Source organism: Sander lucioperca, chromosome 20 (assembly GCF_008315115.2).
Source record: "Sander lucioperca isolate FBNREF2018 chromosome 20, SLUC_FBN_1.2, whole genome shotgun sequence".
Classification (NCBI taxonomy): Eukaryota; Metazoa; Chordata; class Actinopteri; order Perciformes; family Percidae; genus Sander; species Sander lucioperca.
In genome coordinates this window covers 11,290,902-11,311,878 of record NC_050192.1, presented here as the reverse complement: position 1 = coordinate 11,311,878, position 20,977 = coordinate 11,290,902, and the positions used below count along the sequence as shown (strand labels likewise).

At 39.6% G+C, this 20,977-nt stretch overlaps 1 protein-coding gene across 15 annotated transcripts in view; it reads right to left on the bottom strand.

Annotated features, from left to right (window-relative positions):
• Window positions 1–20,977, bottom strand: part of LOC116060178 (ELKS/Rab6-interacting/CAST family member 1-like) — a 121,218-nt gene that overhangs the window by 59,483 nt on the left and 40,758 nt on the right. For 7 of the 15 annotated variants that reach the window (XR_004896113.1, XR_004896114.1, XR_004896115.1 and 4 more), the window contains 7 exons: window positions 19,540–19,680; window positions 17,026–17,219; window positions 16,384–16,494; window positions 11,858–11,869; window positions 8,746–8,781; window positions 3,052–3,187; window positions 821–952 (listed from right to left, as the gene is read on the bottom strand). Coding sequence is in view for 12 of the 15 variants with exons in the window: in XM_035996354.1 (XP_035852247.1) it covers window positions 821–952; window positions 3,052–3,187; window positions 8,746–8,781; window positions 11,858–11,869; window positions 16,384–16,494; window positions 17,026–17,219; window positions 19,540–19,680 (762 nt within the window). In the remaining 3 variants the exon portion in view is untranslated. The remainder of the gene's footprint in view (window positions 1–820; window positions 953–3,051; window positions 3,188–8,745; window positions 8,782–11,857; window positions 11,870–16,383; window positions 16,495–17,025; window positions 17,220–19,539; window positions 19,681–20,977) is intronic. The other 8 variants (XM_035996364.1, XM_035996365.1, XM_031313622.2 and 5 more) reach the window with 5 other exon arrangements.

Genomic DNA, 20,977 nt, shown 5'->3' with positions numbered 1-20,977 from the left:
TGCCAACAGCTACAGCGGGCCATGTTTTCTCAGGGCAGTTTTCATCCTTACAGCCTACGCAGTTTTTTCCCACTTGTCAAAACCCATCTAGGCTCTGAGGAAAGTTACCCATCTCTATGGCCTCGTTAAGTCACTGGTACCCAGGGAAGCGACACAAACACACTCCCACTGGTCTGAGGTTGAATCCACTAAACCTTTCCCTTCTGAGCCTCCCTTAACACCGCTCTGAGCTTTCCTACTGTCTTACTGTAGATAAAATAGATTACAAATTGGAGTGATCGGGCTTGTGCGCCCTTAAAGAAAAAGCTGTTTGTGTTTTCTGACTGAAGCGGACAAAATACATGCTGTTCTTAAAATAGGGATGTATTTACATCTCCCCCAAATGAGGAGTGACTGGGCAAACACACACAGAGCCACACCTGAATGAGCTCAGTTGGCACAGGGCATGTGTGTTGCCGCTACCATTAGCCCCTACTGGCATAGCAATGTTCAATGTTTAGCTATGTCAGAAAGAGTTTCTATGTTGCCCTAAAGATGTTTGTCTGTGTGTGTGTGTGTGTGTGTGTGTGTGTGTGTGTGTGTGTGTGTGTGTGTGTGTGTGTTTACTTGTGCGTCTGTCCAAATGTCCCAGAAAGACAAAAAAATGAAGGAAATCATCAGAAGTGAGGGCATTTTTTGTATTATGTGAACCAAAAACGTAAGCGATAGGGGTTGAGTTTAAGGAAAGTTTTGGGTTACACATTTACTGGTTGGGGGTAAGGATTCTCCTTAAACATGCAGTAACACACTTATGTGTATTTGCTACTGAGAAAGATGGTACCTGTTTCTCGGAGTGTGTGCGTGCCTGCTCCTCCTGGGCGAGCACCACCTCCCTCTCCGCTGTGATCTGAACGCTTTCCCTCAGCGCTTCCTCCAGCTCCTCAATGCGCTCCTCCTTCAGACGGAGGGTGTCCTACAGAGAGAAAGTATGAAATGTAAAGAGAGCATAAACTGTTGTGTTATCCATCCAACCAAAAGTTGTGGAGACAAATTTACGCAAAATCACAAATGCCAACCTCATGGTGGCGCTAGAGGGAAAAGTCAGTGGTCACCAAAGTCAGTAGGATTCATCATCTGGGATTGTCTGTACAAAGTTTTATGGCAATCCTTCCAATAGTTGTTGAGATAATTCAGTGTGGACCAAAGTGATGGACAACCATCCTTAGTGCTGCTAGCTTGGCTAAAAATGCCAAACATGTGATTCGATGGTTCCAGCTTCTCAAATGTCATAATTTGTTTGCTTTATATCATTGCAAGTTGATTATATTTGGGCTGTTGGTTAGATAAAACAAGCTTTTTAGGTCTGGGAAATTTTGATCGCCAGTATATACTATTTTCTGACTGATTTCATAGACCAAACATAAGCGTTAATTGTAGCCCTAGATACTTGCAATATACAATATCTCTTATTTCTGTCAGTTTTCTCATCCTGGTTTCACGGGGTCTGGTAATATTATTTTAGGGAGGCTTTTAATTTAAGCCTACACTAGCCAGAAATCAATTAGCTCACATTCAGTACAAAACCTTCCTTGATCTTACATCCTTCATATCTGACAGACTGCATATTACCAAATTACATCAGTTTCCCATAACAGCAGCTTTCCCTGTCACACTCCTGCATGAAATGTCCCTAAGGTTAAAACCTTGGACACTCCTCATTCCAGTTTGCTGCACCCAGCGAACTGGAAAAAGCTGCAAAAGACTTAATTCAAATTCAACAATCTGATTTCCATCTGTCTCTGAGGACTGACTGTCAGGAATCCCCAATCACACATGAAGCTGTTTCTAAGTAAAATGACAATATGAGCTTCCCACCAATTCCACAAATAGAGGGGTTTTTTTGCCAGGCTTCTTGGTTAAATTAGAGTTGAATGAATAATAATAATGACGGAGAGGGAGCGGGAGAGAGAGGATAAGACATTACAGTGGCGATGAACAAACCTTCCAGGACATCTCCAACACATGTGCTGTGAATTTGAATCCTGCTCCAGATCCAACATTACTTGGTGTCTAACTATGCACACTGAGATGGACTTTAATTAGATTAAATCCTCTTATTGTATTGACTTAAATTTACGATCAGAATTATACTCACATTCCATTTACAGTCCTCACCGTTGGTTATAGTATGCATTATGCGGAATTTCTTACAATTGACACACACACTAGTTATGGTTGTAACCGCTGTGGTCTCATAAGTCTGACTGACTCACATAGCTATCAGCTCATCTCCTGACCACATGCATACACATAAATGACAACTTCTAAACCCCTTAAACCAAAGATCAATCATAGCACAAGCACTCACTCACTCACACACACACACACACACACACACACACACACACACACACACACACACACACACACACACACACACACACACACACAGACACATACACTCACACACACAAAAGAGTGTTTTCATCTGTCTCTAATCAGAAAAGCAACTGAGCTTAACGATTACTGGAAGAGGAGGATGGACGAGGAAAGACAGAAGGACAGAAGAAGTCGGGGGAAGTTCAAGGGAAATCAGGAGGGGGAAAAGGTGAAATTAAAGGTAGCATTTTAAAACCCACAGCATCCACTACACAGTTTGTGTGTCCCTTATTTCCCCGCTTATCACCTCTCCTCCTCACCTCCTTTCTCCCCTTCACTTCTCCGGCAATTTTTTGTTTCCTCTTTTCCTCTCCAACATCCATCTGCTCTCCCTGTCCATCATCCTCTTCAGTTACCCCCTCTCACACACTCCCCGAGCGAGAGCTGCATTGCATGTGTGTGTGTGTGTGTGTGTGTGTGTGTGTGAGAATGAGTGTGTTTGACATTGCCTCAGGCTGCTTCCTGTCACAATTGTCACGTTATGATGAAGCATTGTTGTCACAGCAGAAAATATTCAAGGAAGGACGGAGAGAAGGAGAGAAACTTTTTCTGTCTCATTTTTTCCCGGCCATCACACTTCTTTAACTCCCAGCTTCCTCCTCTACCTTCTCCCTCCTCTTCCTCCCACCATACCTGTATCTGCTGGGAGCTTTCATTCAGATTGTCCTCTCTCTTCTTGGCATCCTCCATCAGTTGGGCGTTCCTGCTCTTCTCCAGCTGCTCCTTGTGTTTCAGGTTGGCCACCTTCTTCGACTGGTCCTTCATCTGCCTGCACACACACACACACACACACACACACACACACACACACACACACACACACACACACACACACATACACACACACACACACACAGAATACAACGTCAAAGTCAATGCATCACCAACATACCGTCGTTTTCACTTCTCTTTTTATTATAAGGGTGGATTATTGTGACAAATTAGATTTCTGTACAGTACATCTACACTGACAAAGGTTCTTAGTTTTCATTAAAAGTGATTTGGTTTTCACTGCTTATTGCCAACCCTGACTGAAAAAGTGTTTGCAGTTCACAAAGTTAGGGATTGTGATATTCATGGATAGTGAGTTATATGCTAAATGCACACCAAAAATTAGGCGCTGGCTATGGCAGTGGTCTACTTAGAAGATAGAAGATAATTGCACACACAGCTCCAATGATTTTATTGCATCACTAGTATTTGGACCACAAACATGTAATACTAGAAAGTAGGTTGAAAAAATATATTACAACAGTAATTCTACACCCCTAAGAGTATGTCTCAAAAATGTCCAACTGTCTCAACTTAAAAAAAAAGTAAGAGGTTCAAGAAAAAAATGGGCCTGTATTCTTTTGGTCACTTAGAATATGTCACAAAAAATGCACAATGCCTCAATAAAATAGTGCGTCCGTGTGGCCTCTCTAAGATGCTGACCTTACAAGCTCAACATTAAGTCATTCCTCCTCTCTTTTCGTCTGTTCCCCTGAAATAAAGACACACATGCTCCCCCAAAAAAACCTTCAAAAAGTTTCTCAGTAATCTAACTTGAAGAAGGCAGTATTACTCGACTTGACCTTACATACCATATCTCAAGATTGTGTCTAACACAATCTAAATTCAAACCCTAAGTTAGGAAAGTCCTGAATATGCCAATATACCAGCTTTAACAGTATTAACTACCATCTCTGACTGCAAAAATCTGCCACATCGACCCCACATGTATGCTTACAAACACATAGCAGCAACAACCAAACTGACTGTATTCACAATGCTGGCAGGTCACACAAGTGCAGCTGATATTCAATATATAAAGTCAAACCGCCTCCCACCCAACATATTCAACACACAATGTCTGTTACTGCCATTAAGATAATACTGCAAGGCACTCTGATTAACTTTTCTGTGCAATACAATGCCGTAATGAAATCCCCTAGGCCCAATATAATGTATAGATTAGTACAGGAATTCAATAAAAAGCTATGAATCAATGACTAGATGACATTTAAGATTTCTCCACAGTGGGAAGCATGAAGGTCTTTTTGCAGGATTACTGGGTGTCGGGAAGCAGAGTCTAAATCATCATCTGGGGAATGAAGGAGAGATTCCTCAGGGGAGCAGCAGGGTTGGGAGATGGAGAAAGAGTTTAATCCCTGTTTAAGCTGTTTGAAAGCCATTGTGGCTCTGTCACAGACCTATCAGCTATCACAGCAGCTTGACTTGATCAGGACCTTTCATACCTCTTTTACACACACACACAGATGTGGACTAACCCAAGCTAATGCCAGTAAGGTTTAACAATGTCTACTGAATCATAGAACACAGATGAAAGATAAGTCAAACACAAAGGATTTATGTGTAAGCATGCACACATACCGGCACATAGCCAACTAAAGACACTTGTAAGACAAAACAAAACTGCTGACGAACACATCAGAAACTGACCAAACTCAATAAAAGTCATTCTTTTCGCTCTGTATAAGTCTGAGTCTTTTGTATGTTTGCATTCTTTAAATGCCTGCTCTGTGCAAATGTTTATGCATGTGTGTGCGATCCTGTTAGCATAACTTTTTACAGGCTCCTAGATAAATCCATTTTCTTCACTTCCATTGCTGCAGCTGCCAGTAAAAGAGCACAGCTCCAGTGATGAGAATCCACAGCAAACACCAGCAGCAGAGCGTGTGCACTCATGGGAAATCATTTTTTACGAGCCATACTCTGCATATTTTGTTCCCTATGGTGTAAACAGGTTCCAGTTGTAACATGACCTTCGACCTTTGTCTGTGCACCACAAAGCTCTGAGCTTATATCCATGCATTTGCAATTCTACCTCACAGTGTGCTGTTTCACTTATTTTATTTTTGCTGCTTTACTCCTTTGAGTGCAATCATCTGTCTAAATTCACAAGAGTATAAAGTTTTGTTTACATCTAGTGATATACATATTCTAGTGTTGAGACATTTTATGACGCTCCCCCTCTCTTTCATCTTTCCTGTCTATCTGAGCCATAAACTATCTGCTAAACTAACCTAAAGTAATGCGAGTTAGCCATCAAATGGCTTTTACATCAGTATCACTGCCAGAAAAGTTGAGAAATTATATTGGCAGAGGATGGTAACATAAAATCCTCTATGTGTTTGCTAAAAGGTCCAGGGGGCCCAATTCCAAACCATCTAGAGAAATTTGGGAAGCTGGAAGAAAAATTGAAATGCGGGGAAGAGGCCAAAACTGCTGTGGAGCACCTGGGCATTCAAAGCTCACAGAAAAATAATCAGCATGCGCGTGTACATGTGTGGCTTCTACTTGTACTGTTTTTTATTCATGCATTTTGAAGGCCTACATGTGTACCATATTGCATCATTATCACATCCAAATTGGGTTCAAATGTTAAACAGGAAAGCAGATGAAGTAAGCGTGGAGTCAGACTCATTATGGAGGGTTTTTTGTTTCCTTTGTTCCATTCTGATTACAGTTTGCACCCTGAATGTGGGATAAATTTGAATATTTGGGATAAATTTTGTGCTCTACGCCCTGTGTGAGTGCGTAACAGGTCATAAACAGGCAGGAATGTTCCTATTGGAGGTTTTCCAGAAAGCTCCAACCATCTGGTTAGCTCTCTGAGGTTTCCCCCCTTCATGCTACATTTACTGCACGTATGTGAGTGTATGTGCATGTGAAATAGACTTTTAGTTTGCAAAGTTTCCGATTGACTCAACACTCACTCGCCCACTTACACTCTCTCTTTCCTCTTTTGCTAATGCTAAACACTTGTTTTGCTCAAACCCCACTTGTTTGCCTGTATCACTTTTCAGCACAAAGATCATTTGCATGGACAACTATCACGCACTTGCATCAGACCCCAGCGAGTTTGTCCTCTCTCCTCTTATTGGAATTTCTTGCTAACTAAAACCAACACTGATCGTACCCCCCACTTATTTTCCCTTTTTTTGCATTTAGCATTATAACCATCTGCATGAAAAGCAATCGTTTATTTGCATCAGACCAAGGAACGAGGACAAATGTACAGGGCCTCACCGCTCCCTTCCTCTCAGTCTTCTCCACACTCACTCCCTCTCCAAATGCAACATTACGCTTTCCTTTGGATGAAATATTTTCATCCGACCATGGACCATTTCTTCTGTCCTTTCCTCTCCCTGATTCCTTACACTCCCTCTCTTGTCACGTCCATCTACTGTGCTTTACTTTCCCTCTGACTCCTCTCCTCTACAAATATATCGTGGATCACAGACTACTGCAAAATTCACCAACTTTTTTGGTTTGCCAAATTCGGCGTTTTTCATCTCCTCAATTATTGTTTATCACCTCCATCTAATTTATCACGGAGTTAATCATCTGTGATACTGAAGTAAAGTATCTTTTTATTAAGTAATGTAATAACAGACAGCTAACATAACAACTGCCCACAGGAAATCAGAAATATACCTATGTGTGCTTTTAAAGACTTCTAGTCCTTCTAACTGGGTTTATTATATACTATGCTAATATATACTTTTATATTATATGATAAGCACAAGACCAAAAGGTAAAAACTTAAGTAAGCGTTAATTCAAAACCTCCCTATTGTGCACTATGACATTATTACTCATACTTACACTATATAGTATTACTCATAGTATATGTGATGTCAGTTAAACTCTTGAACCTTCATTCCTCCCAAAAAAAAATGTTTGTAAGCTGCATTAAATTTAGAAAAACAAAATGTCCACATTAGCATCATATATCAACAGTATCCAGTGCCTTACCGAAGCTGCACTTATATTGAAAGTATTCAAACCAATAATGCTGTTTACTGTACAGTACAGCTAGATAATTACATCAAATGGATATATTCTACAGGCCATATGTATAGTTTCCCATCCTGATCTAGCTTATCATACCTTGATATCGTTAAAAACTTTGGGATGTTCCCTATGGGGTAGGATAGCATATCACATATATCACATTTAATATTAGTTTTATATTATTATGTAACTATGATGTTGTGACATGGGTTCAAATTCTACTATATAGCATAAATCATGAGTCAGCACCGGTCTTTCTTTCCATTCCATATTTCCGCTCTATCCTGATCAACAAACCATAGTTAAATAAAAAAAAGTTGCAGTTGTGAATCTACACATTTAATTAAACACTAAAACACTTTCATTACTCGCGTTGCTTAGAGAAGCAGAAGTTGCTTGGTGAACTCGATGGCTCGGCTCAGTGCCATTTGAAGCTGTTTTAATATGTAAAATACTTCCTTCACTCTCCCTCTGAAATCACTTTCAACAACTGCTGCAAACCTCTAGACGAGGCGGAATCACAGGAGAGTTCACTTCACCCACAACGCTGTAAACACGATATACAAATGTGCAGTGAAACCACGTCTGCACACACACACACAAAGTACACACATACACAATTATACACTCATTGACACACCCTGCAAAAGCACAGATTTACTAAAACTGTGCTAAGAGCGGGCAGCACACGCACACACATAGTTGGAGCTGTCAACTGCTCCAAACACAACCTGCTTTGTATTAGTCTCTTGGTCAGACCACACACAAATATTTGAAGCACACACACGGCTGTGCGTGCAACTGTACGTAATATAACAACATGCGTCCACTTTCCAGCATTTGCACAGAAATACACACATGTACACATGGTGGCACACACACCAACATATTTGTTGACAGCACTTTGAACTACCTCAAAAGTACCCTCATGTACTGACTGTGCATGAGGGTGACTGACACACACACACACACACACACGCACACACGCACACACGCGCACACACACACACACACACACACACACACACACACACACAATATAAACACATAGAATACCCTTCATTAAAACTTAAAGCTGTAAAAGAAAAGTGCTGGCAGTAAAAATGAAAAACACACACACACAATCTTATAAACTTCAGTAAACTTTAGTGTCTCCAAAATAAAAACGTTTTAACCTCCCTTATTAACATGCTGCAGATATTCAGGGACCCACATTAAGGTAATATTAATATTACATTTGGAGTCCTGTATAAATATTTGATCAGAAATGCTCGGGGGCCTCATGTATGTTTACTGCACATAGTTCACCCAACATTAACATCAAGGATTTCCTTTTATCCATTTGGAATGCAGTACTTCTCTTGAAAATACAGGAAACATTGGTTTGCTTTACTAAGCCCATAAAAACTATAAAACATAAAAAAGAAGAAAGAAAAGATCAAAAACATAATAGTCTTGCCCACTGTCGGTGCAGAAGAAAAGTGTATAGTACAAGGAGGACATTTTCGAGGAATAAAGAAAGAAATACTTATGTTGTTGTTTGCAGAATGACTGTTGAAAATCCCTGAGGTAGAGAGAGAGAGAGAGAGCAAATTTGTGAGGTAAATAAGAGGGTACGGCAACTAAGACCCATGCAAATTTGTGCAAACTTCCACTGTGTGGATTACTGGAAACTAGCTGTAAAAAACACTAAAATACAACAACAGACAGAATGAAATGTCCTCGTTAATAGCATCTGTCCTTATAAAAATAAATCATGTTTACTGGATATACACCCCACATTTTAGAACTAACCACACAACTTAAGGGAAAGTGTTTAGATAATAGTAATAGTGTAAGCATGTGACAGAGAGCTGGAGTTGATCTTGGCTTTGTCTTTGTTTTACATGGAGAACAACAAACTCCCAGATTTAAACACTGACACTTCGTTCTTTAGCCTTATATTTATCTTTAGATCTGAACTCTAGATTATATTGTAGATGATTGAACAGAACAAGAAGACTACTCTTATTATGCTGCAATACAGTATGCTATTAATGCATGCAGTGAAATACTGTAGCATTCCTTTAGCCCTCGTGTTCTGTTTGGATTTCTGGAGGCCTCAGGATCTTTAACAGCTCAAAAAACTTTCTTGACATTGTTTTATCACCTTGAAACATAATTTTTCTTAATTTTACAAAAACTGCTTAGAAACATTATTTTCATTATTGATTAATCTGATTATTTTCTTGATAATCATTTAGTCTATGAAATGTCAAAAAATGAGGAAATTGGCCATTAGAATTTCTCACAGCCTGAGGTGATGTATTCATAGAGCTTGTTTTATTCGACCAAATGTCCAAAACCCAAATATATTAACTATAATAATTAAATAATATTAATTAAAATACATTAATAGCAACAAAACACATAGGTTAATATAATAATACTACAAAGCAAAGCAAAATATAAGAAAGTAATCATTTACAGTGAACAGCCATTATAAACTGTACTGTAGTCAATGTGTCTATTTTCTGAATACTGATTTTCATTTTTCTTCAGTACTGGAAAAAGTCTGTTTGTGTTTGTGTTTGTGTGTGTGTTTGTGTGTGTGTGTGTGTGTGTGTGTGTGTGTGTGTGTGTGTGTGTGTGTGTGTGTGTGTGTGTGTGTGTGTGCGCCTGCCAGTATTTTAATTAGATAACTCAGCAGTCATCCCCACTGTCGTGTTTTCCCCTATTAGCTGGCAAAGTATTTCTTCACGTGTGTTTGTGTGTGGAAGACAAAAAAACAATGTGCAAGGGTCTGTGATAGCGTGTGTGTGCCTGCTTCTTGTTGTCACCCATTAGCTGACAAATCCCTGCACCACCTCAATGCTCAGAGTCATACGGGACCTCAAAGGGATCACACACACACACACACACACACACACACACGCAAACAATGCAATTCCTTTTTAAGATACAGAAACCTTGATGTCAGACATTTGGCAGTGGATGAGGAGTTCCTTAGCTCAAGATCAAAACAACCAGAAAAAAGACAAGACAAGAAAAAAAAACACAAAAAAGGACAGAAGAAGAAAGTCTTCTGTCATCTACCAGACAGCAAGGCAATGCTAACTTTTTCTTTTGTTTATTTCCCCCTCTAGAGTTGAATCACAAAACACCAGAACAACAGCAATGAAAAAGCTGACAAGATGGTACGGGGAACAGCGGCTCTGGAAGTTGAAAAAGAAAGAAAGAGCCAAGAAGGAACTGGAACTGGGGAGACATTTAAAGCAGAGAGCACAAAACACTCAGACCACCAGATTTATGCAGGAAATAGAAGGGACAAGTGGTTATTATGTGGTCGATCACAATGTGTAGGTCAGAGAAATTTTAATATGACTTTGATATGTCTGTTAAAAAAAGACCAAATTCAGACTTTTTGGTTTTGCATGTTGAAATCTCATTACAGAGTCACCTCCTGAGTGCAGATAGGAATATTCCAAAAAGAAGAAGAAGAAGGACGTTTTGAATGCAGGAATATGGACGATGATTAATGGTGCCATTCTTGAACCAGGTCATGAGTTCTGAAAAGAGACACTGCTGCTGAGTTTTTCAAATGTATTTTTTTGGCGCTTTGAGCACCACAGGCCGAGTGCCATCTAGTTCCACTACAGGTAGATTGGAGAGCAGGCAGACATCTCTACGTCTGATGTCTCCAACACTGGTCAACTTACACCAAAAACAATCTAGATTGATAAATAGCTTTTAGTAAGATGAAAAATATGTATTTTTGATTTGGGGATGAACTGTATCTTTAAGGAAATAGTTTGACATATTCACTTTCTTGACAAGAATAAAATGATACCTATCTGTTGAATATGAAACTACAGCGAGCAGCCAGTTATCCTAGCTTAGCATAAAGACTGGAAGGAGGGGTAAACAGCTAGCCTGGCTCTGTCCAAAGGTAAAAAGATCCACCTAGCAGCACCAATAAAGCTCACTTATCAATACATTATATCCTGTTTGTTTAAGCCGTTCAAAAACTGAAGTGTAAAAAAGACAAGTTGCGGTTTACTGGCTGTTATTTGCCGAACTATTTCTTGGCTGGGAGCAGCGACTTACAGGAGTCTCCGCTGATTGCCTGGCAACCTGATCACACCATAAAAGACTGTGAAACATTGGTTGAACATTTAAAATAATGTCTGAACTGTTTAGCAAAAGTATGGCAGGAACAAAACGTGGAGTGATTTCTCTGTAAAAGCCACAAAGACAGAAACCCAACAGAAGTAAGGAGAACTGAGCAAAAGTTCACAGCTGTCCAACTAAATGATGGTGATACATTGCTTGAACATTTTTCTTGTTTGCTGTGGTAGCCTGAAGTTTGAACTTAGTGCTAGTGTCGTGACGAGACTATAATGGAGGCAGAAAAGAAACAAAAATGTTTCCTTTTCAAAGAGGCAGTGATGTGGCAGAAAAAGAGAGCGGAGTGAAAGTCAAGGTGTCTCCTTCAAAGACAGACAGACATGATGGGAATGATTAAAAACAGAGTTTATGACAGACTGAAAGAGATGAGAGAGTGTCTCGATGCAAGGACAAGAAGTGTGACAATGAAGGAGAGCGCGATGAGAGCGAGAGAGACAGTGATGGAGGTAGAAAAATAGGCATGCGATACTAACCTTGAGGCAAAACTGGGTAGAGCAGGAGACAGCGTTGCATTATAAAGATAAAAAAAAAGGGAAAGAGAGACAGAGAAGGAGAGGGAAAGGTGAGAGGGAAGACAGGAGTTGAGTGCTAGGTTAGCCAGCTTGATCACTTTTCAAAGAGGAAAGAGATGAGAGACAGAGAGCTGACAGAGAAACAGCTAGAGAGACATAATTAACCATAGAGATACAGCGTGCACATAAACAGGGAGACAGGCATGACCAAGCAGACAGTCACATGGACAGGTTCAATGCAGGCATTTCTTCTTTGAGGGTTATGAGAGGCCTCCTCACCTCACATGACCTCTACAAACATTTAAGGGCACACACACACACACACACACACACAAAAACTGCAATCACAAACCATAGAAAGTGAGCAATTAGCCAATCAAAGCAGAAGAGCGTGCTCCCTATGAATGATTTCTTTTTGATATTGCAGACGACTTCTTTCGCTTCCCGCAGGGGCCACTTGAAAAGCACTCAGCTTGTGGATTTGTGGTCTCCACTGAAAGGCATATGGCATGTAATCATTAAGATATGAAATTTGAAGAAAAGTCCCTTCCTAAATTGGTTGACCCCGAAAGAATTCCACACAATCACTTCTCATGTGTTTGGTTGAACTGGCAAAGCTTAAACTCCAGGGTGAGCTTATGCCTGGGAACGCACGCTAATGACAGCGTGCCAGAGACAAATTGTCCATTACAGAACAATATAACACACAATAAACTTCTCTAATTTCCCATTACTCAGGTTTATACTCTACATCTCTCTAAACCACCTTCATTTTTCTCTTTTTCTTCCCCTTCCAGTCTTTTCTGTCAGTTTCATTTTCTGTTTCTCTCTCCCCAACATGTTGTCTCTTCTTCTTTTCTTTCCCTCGCTGTCTCCACCCGTTATTTCATTTCTGTCTCCTTGTTTTTCTCTCTCCACCACCACCTTCCTTTCCCTCTTTCTTTCCCTCTCTCTTTTTTCTCCTTTTCCACTCTTCCGTCCAAATCCTTTATTTTGGCCATCAGGGCAGATTTTCAGCTCCATTTCCCCTCAGTGTGAAGTCACTCAGTCTGCTCCAATTACCATCTTAGTTACTGAAATAACCTGGTACCATTACAGCTGGATTTAAACTAGAGGGGAGGGGGAGAGAGAGGGTTGATTTTTACACTTGTTTAACCCACATTTGATCATTTCATTTGTAATGTTTTCCCTGCTCACTCATAGCCTGGGGTTAGCCTTGGTGCCATACTAAGAGTTAGCCACAGGCGAATGTATCCTCCTCTGTCATACCTGTCTAATCATCCACAGCAAGGTTTGGTATCCCTGGGATAAAGTCAGTATTCGTAAACTTTCTGTTACAGGGTCGGTGCTTGCGGGTTCAAAACAGCAGGGTTGCTAAATATATTTCTAATCTTAAACAGGGAATATTTGTTAATCCTTTCCAAACATGTTTTAGTTATAGATACTGACATCTGTGAACAACCAGTAAAATAGCCTCAATGGTACCTTCACTGTAGTTTTAGAGTCAGGAGTAAGGACTAGGAAAATAAAGATCATACCAATTCATTATTCACCAAACCCCTTCTGCGAAAACACTGATTGTCTAATTATTCCTTAGCAACCGTAACTAGGCACGGCAGGCCTAAAGATTTGGATTTTTCCACATGCCGATGAGCACCACTCTGCATTTTAAAGGTGTGGGGGGTGTTTTTTTAAGTCTTTTCAAAACCAAAATCACAGAAGCCAAAGTGTAAGAAATATGGCTGGGCAATATGTCCCTCAAATAATATCACAATATTTTAGAATATATATGTGATAATGATATTCTTGATGATATGACAAAATACAATTTGTTATTTGTCTTTTCCAAAGTAAGCTGCAATCGTTAGCATGTCTGGCTAACTAGCTTAGTACTTTCAGTAGCATATACTGTATAAACAGTCTAATCTTACATTTTTCTTCTACTAAATGCATATTTAAGACCCCCTTTTACCCTTTTTAAGATTCTAAATTAAATAAAAAAAGCCATATTGAAACGTCAGCCTGATACAGTGTTTTCTAGCAATTGATGGAGCTAACATTAGCTTAATTAGCTAGCTAGCTACAGATGAGATGCTTTTGATGCTCTCTTCATGACTTTACTTCACCATGTCAACACATAACCACAGTCTTAATTTAGCCGGGGATAGTTTGCCTCAACATACATCTAACAGCTTAATGAAACCACTAAATGAGAAGATGTAAGATGTATCATACTTCCTTACAACCTTTAATATTACCTCTACAAACCGCGTACTTCACAGTAATGACTGTGTATGTGTGTGTGCCAGAGTGCAAAAGGAAAGTTAAATTTCCCCATAAAAATCTACTTAATCTTAATTTTACTATTACAAGATACTGTTCCTAAACCTAAGGCACTAAGCCTATATTTAATACCTCTCCGGATTCCTAATAGCAGTCTTCAAACTTCAGATATGAAATATCAGTTGCAGAGAAGCTTTTATTTAATTATAATCCACGGGGAGAATGAAACATCTTTCAAATACATATGATGTAAGATCTTTTAAAAAAATCCCACATGTTCACCCATCTGCAATTTTAAATGGTTATTAGGTTACACTACAATGTTATCCACCAAGCTAGTACCACTGTAAATCTGCATCTGTGGCTACTGGCAGACTAAATAACACACACACACACACACACACACACACACACACACACACACACACAGTTAAAACCCACCAGTTTGAAGTCAGCAGGTGCTGAATTATTAATAGTGTAGCATTTCTACTGACCAGGCAAGACACCGTGAGGAAACATTGAATCTTCCTAAAATCATTAACAACCATTAGTCAAACTACAGACTAAGAGAAAAAGACAGAGTGGGAGTGGGTAGAGATCATGTCCAAAGATGGAACGGCAGAAAAGATTAAAGAGAGAGAAAGAGAGCAGACGCAGACAAAAATCATAATAGTTCAGAAATCAAAGGCATCGAGAGGCATGTAAACAGACAGGCGGACCAGTTTTCATAACCGCGGACAGCTCTGACCCTTAAAGACAAACTTTACTCTCACTACTCTAACTAAAATAAATACACTTCAAATAGTTTTTTAATGTTATTATTTAACCGTTGGCAATGAGATAAAGACACCTATTTTTTGTCGAAGAACAGGCTTATTTTCCTTATTTATGTAGCCCTATTCATACAGAAATACTCATAAACAGGCACACAGACAGAACAACAGAATGAAACAGATATATAGAGAGACAGGTAAGCACAGAGGCAGGCAAGCTGGCATGCAGGCAGGCAGACAAATATTCAGATACAGAAAGAAAGAAAAGATAGAATAAGGTTAAGACTAGTTTAGGAGGTATATATAGTGTACATAAGCACCCATTAAGAGTGAGAGACAGACAGGTTAAGCCACGATTATACAGAAAAGTAGAAAAGGAGTTAGAAACAGACAAACCATTCATATTAGCATAAAGGAAATACAAAAAACTGAACTGTCCAGACTCCTAATGAAAGAAAAAAGGTGTGTTAAACTCTGCAAGTCAGCCATCCTTGGCTGAAAGTAAAATAAAAGTAAAGCGTGAAAACAGAGCCACTAAATAAAAGAGTTGCATCATTGACAGGAACAGCTGCTCAAAGAGTTACAGGCTGTACAGCAGAGACTCAGGTGCCAAACTGTGCCCTCATTTTACAAACTTTTGGGAGCAGTTTGGCTTGTTGTACTGCAGTATAACAGGAGAAAAACTGCTGCTGATGCACAGATGTGTGGGAGTACAACTTGTGTGGATAACTGACCTTTAGAGTGATTTGTTTCATTTTGCGAACAGTCGAACCAATGCGGCAACTCTTTGATTATTATTATTAGTGAACATACTCAGCTCTGTCCCATGTGGAAAAGGCTTGCAAAACATGAGAAATATTTTCACAACTTTTTTATTTCATTTTAATGTGCTGCAATTGGTGGCCATTATCAATTAATCTGCTGATAAGTTTCTAGTTTTCAATTAATCGTGTTGTCTATAAATCTGAAAACAGAGACAAATATCCATTATAATTGACCAGAGCACAATGTGACATATCCAAATAACTTGTTTTATCTGAATTTTAAGATAATCAGTTTAATATTATATACCTCAAAAGAAATTCTCACACTTTTGGGGTATTTTTGCTAGAAAAATGACTGAAATGATTATTCAATCTTATATATTGTATGTGTCAGATGCTGTTAGACAACATTTTAATCTAAACAGAGGATCCTCTGACCTATCTATGCGTTAGAATCTGTTACATGTATTTCATTTCGGATCTCAAGTTGTGGTCATGTGGTGGGGAAAACTGAGGCACAAGTTAATTTCTGAAACATTTAATTCCACATAACTTTTCCACGTGGGACGGGTCGCTTCATAGTGCTCTCATATCCCGTCCCCCGACAAGCAAAGTGAGTTTTGTCGTGCATCTGTCTAATTGACTGACAGGCCCACCAGCCACTCACGTGCCCAGGTAGTCCCATACCAGCCCCCCCATTGGCTGCTGAGAGGCAGCAGGGGGAGGGGCCTGTTTTCGCGACTGCTGAGAACACCACAGATGAGAGGCAGAGGGATCTCTGGGGTGTGATGGGCACGCGAGCACACACACACACACACACACACACACACACACACACACACACACACACACACACACACACACACACACACACACACACACAAACAAACGCACTCACGCAGATGCAGAATGACATGAATGTATACATATTTATACACACGTGTATAAGGTACAATGACGAAAATAAAAAAAAGATGAGGGCAGAAGTAAAGCCGAAATGGAAGGAGAAAAGGGGAAGAAAGATGGGAGAGGAAGGGGTGAGAAAAAGGGAAGACTAATGGTTTAGTACTGCAGGGAAGATTACCATAGTACCATAGACTCCAACAGTATGTAGCTTGAAACTGAATGGAAAATGAACAAGGTGGAGTCCCATCTAAATGTAATGGATCAATTTAACAAGTATAGACAGTCTTTGTTTTTCCTACTGATTTGGGGTAATAGAGGAAAAAGGAAGCAGTAGTGTTTTTTTAAAAAAAGAGTTTTTTGTCATTGCTCTGCATAAATGCATCTCTTTATCCCGCTCTCTTACCTCTCCAATTCGTGGATCTTTTTCTCCTTGTCGTTCTTTTCATTCTCCATCTCCCTCAGGATCTCCAGAAGTCGTTCCACCTCAGACTGGGCCTTCTCGGCATCCTCTTTGTGCCGGGTCACTTCCTGCTCCAGGCAAGAGATGCGTTCAGATAGTTCAGTGCTGGCCTGGGAATCTGCTGTTGCGCTCCGAGCCTGGAACAGAAATTAGTTATTATAAATAAACCAAGTTTTAGCTTTCAAAATTAGGTGACCACCATTTGATGGAAGCAATAAGGTCAAACTAAAAAGGATATGCTAATAACAACATGTGTGTTGAGGGTGGGTTGGATGACACATGCCACTGTAAACTGTTTACAAGTATAATTGGTCTATAATTGGTCTTTTGTTAATACAATGACTTTCCCAGACGTGTCTTAGAGGGACCAGACACACTTTTATGTACCAGACCTTTACTTTGGAGATAGTGCATTCAGCAAATGTAGGTAGATAGTGTATCATGTTTGAAATAGAGATGCTTTAACATAATGAGGCCTCGTCAGTTGTCATAATATCAAAAGTAATTTAGTGGAGCAATACCAAGCCTGGCTAACACAAACAAAGAGCACCTAAGAAACATGCAGGATTCTATTTTTAAAATGAAGGGATGAATACTTACAGATCATTAGCATTTTCTCCACATTTTTCAAAATAATTCTTTGCAAAAGGAATTTTGAAAACTGTGGTGTCTCATTACAGCAGGAAACAAAACATTGTGTATGTGGGCATAAAATTAATGAATGAAAAAATGAAAATTAGTTTAAACTGATCTGTTGCTTTAAAAAAACAGCTGGGCGTATTTTTCTGTAAAAAGAAGACGAGTCTTCAGCCACGCTAGCGGCTCTGTGAGGCTGTACATCGGCACAGTGGTGCTTTGAGCTAAATGCTACCGTCAGCATGCTAACATGCTCACGGTGACGATGTTAACATGCTGATGTTTAGGTATACCATGTTCACCGTCTTATCAGCGTGTTAATATGCTAACACTTGGTTAGCACTAAGCACAAAGTACAGCTGAGGCTAATGGGAATGCCATTAGTTTTGCAGGTATATGATCATAAAGTATTAGACAAATATGTAATCTTAAAAATGTTACTAAGGAATAAATGTGTGTATTATTCACTTACAATATGTTATTAAGTCTAAGCATTTTAGTCTGGCTCACAGATGGTTTCTTGGGTTTGTGCTGGTTTCCACACATGCAACACGCAAAGGCACGTAATGCTGATTTATGTAGAGATTAGCATGAGCATGAAAAGTTGAGTGAAGTAAAAAGCAAATTAATCTGAGTTGCAATGGCTTTCTCCTCCTGCTGCTCTGCTCAGCTACACAGAAAATGCAAAAAAGGGGAAAAAGAAATGAAATAAAACAAAGGAGAAAAGAAACAAGTTATAACCAGCTTAGAGGTTAGAACAGCTGTGTGTGTTTCCCAGAAGCAAATGTTGCTCTTGGGACAGATTGACTTTATGTGTGTATGTGTGCACACGCCTTGGTCACACAATACATAAACCCTATTAGTTTTGGAAGTAGACAACAGTTTTTACAGGTCTTTATGTGGAGAGGAAATGTTTGGGTGTCTGACGATATTATAAGAAGAGCTGGGAGGAGGGAAGAAAGAGACGGAGAGAGAGAGAGAGCGAGAGAGAGAGAGAGAGAGAGAGAGACAAATAAGAAAGGAAAAAAGAAACATCACACAGTGTCACTTGCAAATAGTCAATCAATTCACACACACAGACAAGTTTTCAGTCTTTTTTTTTCATCCATGGTAACAGAAAGAGACTAAGAAATACACTTTGATGAGAGAAACACCAGAGATCCACTGACACATTCATACACATTCTCTCTCTCTGTCAGAGACACACACACACACACACACACACACACACACACACACACACACACACACACACACACACACACACACACACACAAACCGACATACACACTCAGGGTGTATGGTGGTGCTGTCTTCTCCACTCTGTGAAAATGACTTTAAGGCTGTCAGCAAGCCGTCACACACACATTTTATGGGCTGCTGTGTGGGAGAGAATATGTGATATGCAAACACGAGCACACGCGCACGCGCACGCGCACGCGCACACGCACACGCACACACACACACACACACACACACACGGTTAGTTTAAAATCCTCCAGTTTCTGTCTGAACTGTATATATGTTTTCACCTCTGAGATTCATATAGTTGATGTTTTTAATTGGTAATTGTTGGCAATCATTACACAAAGCTTAATAATTGTTACATGTAAAATCTTTTAAATCCACCTGTTTTGGTCCAAATATAGTCTAAGACGGGTGCCAATTTATGCAACCTACCGTACACCATCTCATTTGTATTAATAATTCCTTATTTCACATACTATCAGTCAAAAATAATGTACACTAGACCCATAAAGGTAATTCTTATCAGCATCTTCCCGAGCAATACGGTTTGCACTGTGCTTGCGGACAGCTAACCTTCTTGAGTTGGTTCTCAAGTTTGACACACTCCTCTCTCTTCTGCTCCAGACTGATCTCCAGAGTCTTCAGCCTGTTGTCCTTCTTCAGAGTGGAGGAAGCCAGAGAGGAAGCCTTCTCCTTCAGATCCAACAGTGAAGTCTGAAAGGAAAAAAAGATAATGAAGAGAAAAAGTGATAAGGAAGGAAGTAAACGTACTAGTGCTAGACACTAGGCAGCTCTACTAAAGTGCCTTGCTCATCAGCAGTATTGTCATTAACCCGCTTTTAAAGGATAATTCCACTTTATTGCAACGTCGGTCTTATTTTGGTCATTTTGGCATTCCTTTAACCAAAGTAATTCCTCTTAACTTTATTAGGAGGTAAAACTGAAATGTTGGAAATAACAGAACTGTCGCTGAGTTCCCAGATCTCAGCAATTTATTCTGTGAAAAGAATGATATTTTTACTGATAGGAACGATTAGCTAATATTATAAATAAAATAAAATCCAAGTTGTATGGAACTTAAATGATCCTTTAGGGCCTTCCTACAATTGTGATTGACTCTGCTGCCCTTGTTTTTCAAAAGCTTTTCCCATGACCTGTCTCTTTGCTCACTCTTCCAGCTCAGTCCCTCCATCCGTGAACTCTCTCTCCCTTTCTTTTCTGGTCTTTTCCTTATTTTGGTAGGGCCAGTGAAACAAAAACCGACGGGACCAGAAGGGGAGACACTCAGACATGTAATTTTACCCTTGACTGACAATACCAACTCCAGAATACGGATCATCATGTTTGACTGGGCTTTGGTCGGAGAAACCTTACTGCATACTCTGATTATATTTAGGTCCATATATATATATTGCTGTTGTCAGACGAACCCCACATCTGCGTTTGGCAGTGTAGAAAGGAATGCTTGTTTTCTCCGTGAGTTTTCCCATGTATATCTCAAATTATATAATGGGACTGTAACAGGTTTTATGACCCCACAATCATTAAAATTAGCTGAAGAGTCCAAGTCAAAAAAGGCATAAAAAAACAAAAAAACTTTCACTTCAACATGTGTGCATGTGATATTAGGGTGTATTTCCAATTTTAAAGGAATAGTTTTGACTGTACCTTAAAGTACAGTAAAGTAAAATGAATCTGGAGCCAGCAAGCAGTTAGCTTAGCGTATCTTGGCATAAAGACTGAAAGCAGGGGGAAACAGCTAGCCTTGCTCTGTCTGTGGTTTTATGGGGAGCTCCTGCTGGCCCGATATTCATATTTTGCGAACAAACACCACAGTGGTATCGAACTCTCGGCAAGAAAGCAAATTAAGCGTATCTCCCAAAATGTTAAACTATTGTTTTTAGAATAAAAATAATTCAAGAAAATAAAATTAACCTGAAAACACATTTTCAGGTTAATAACGCCCACAGCGTAACTGACTCGACACAAGTGAGGAAATATATCCTTAAGT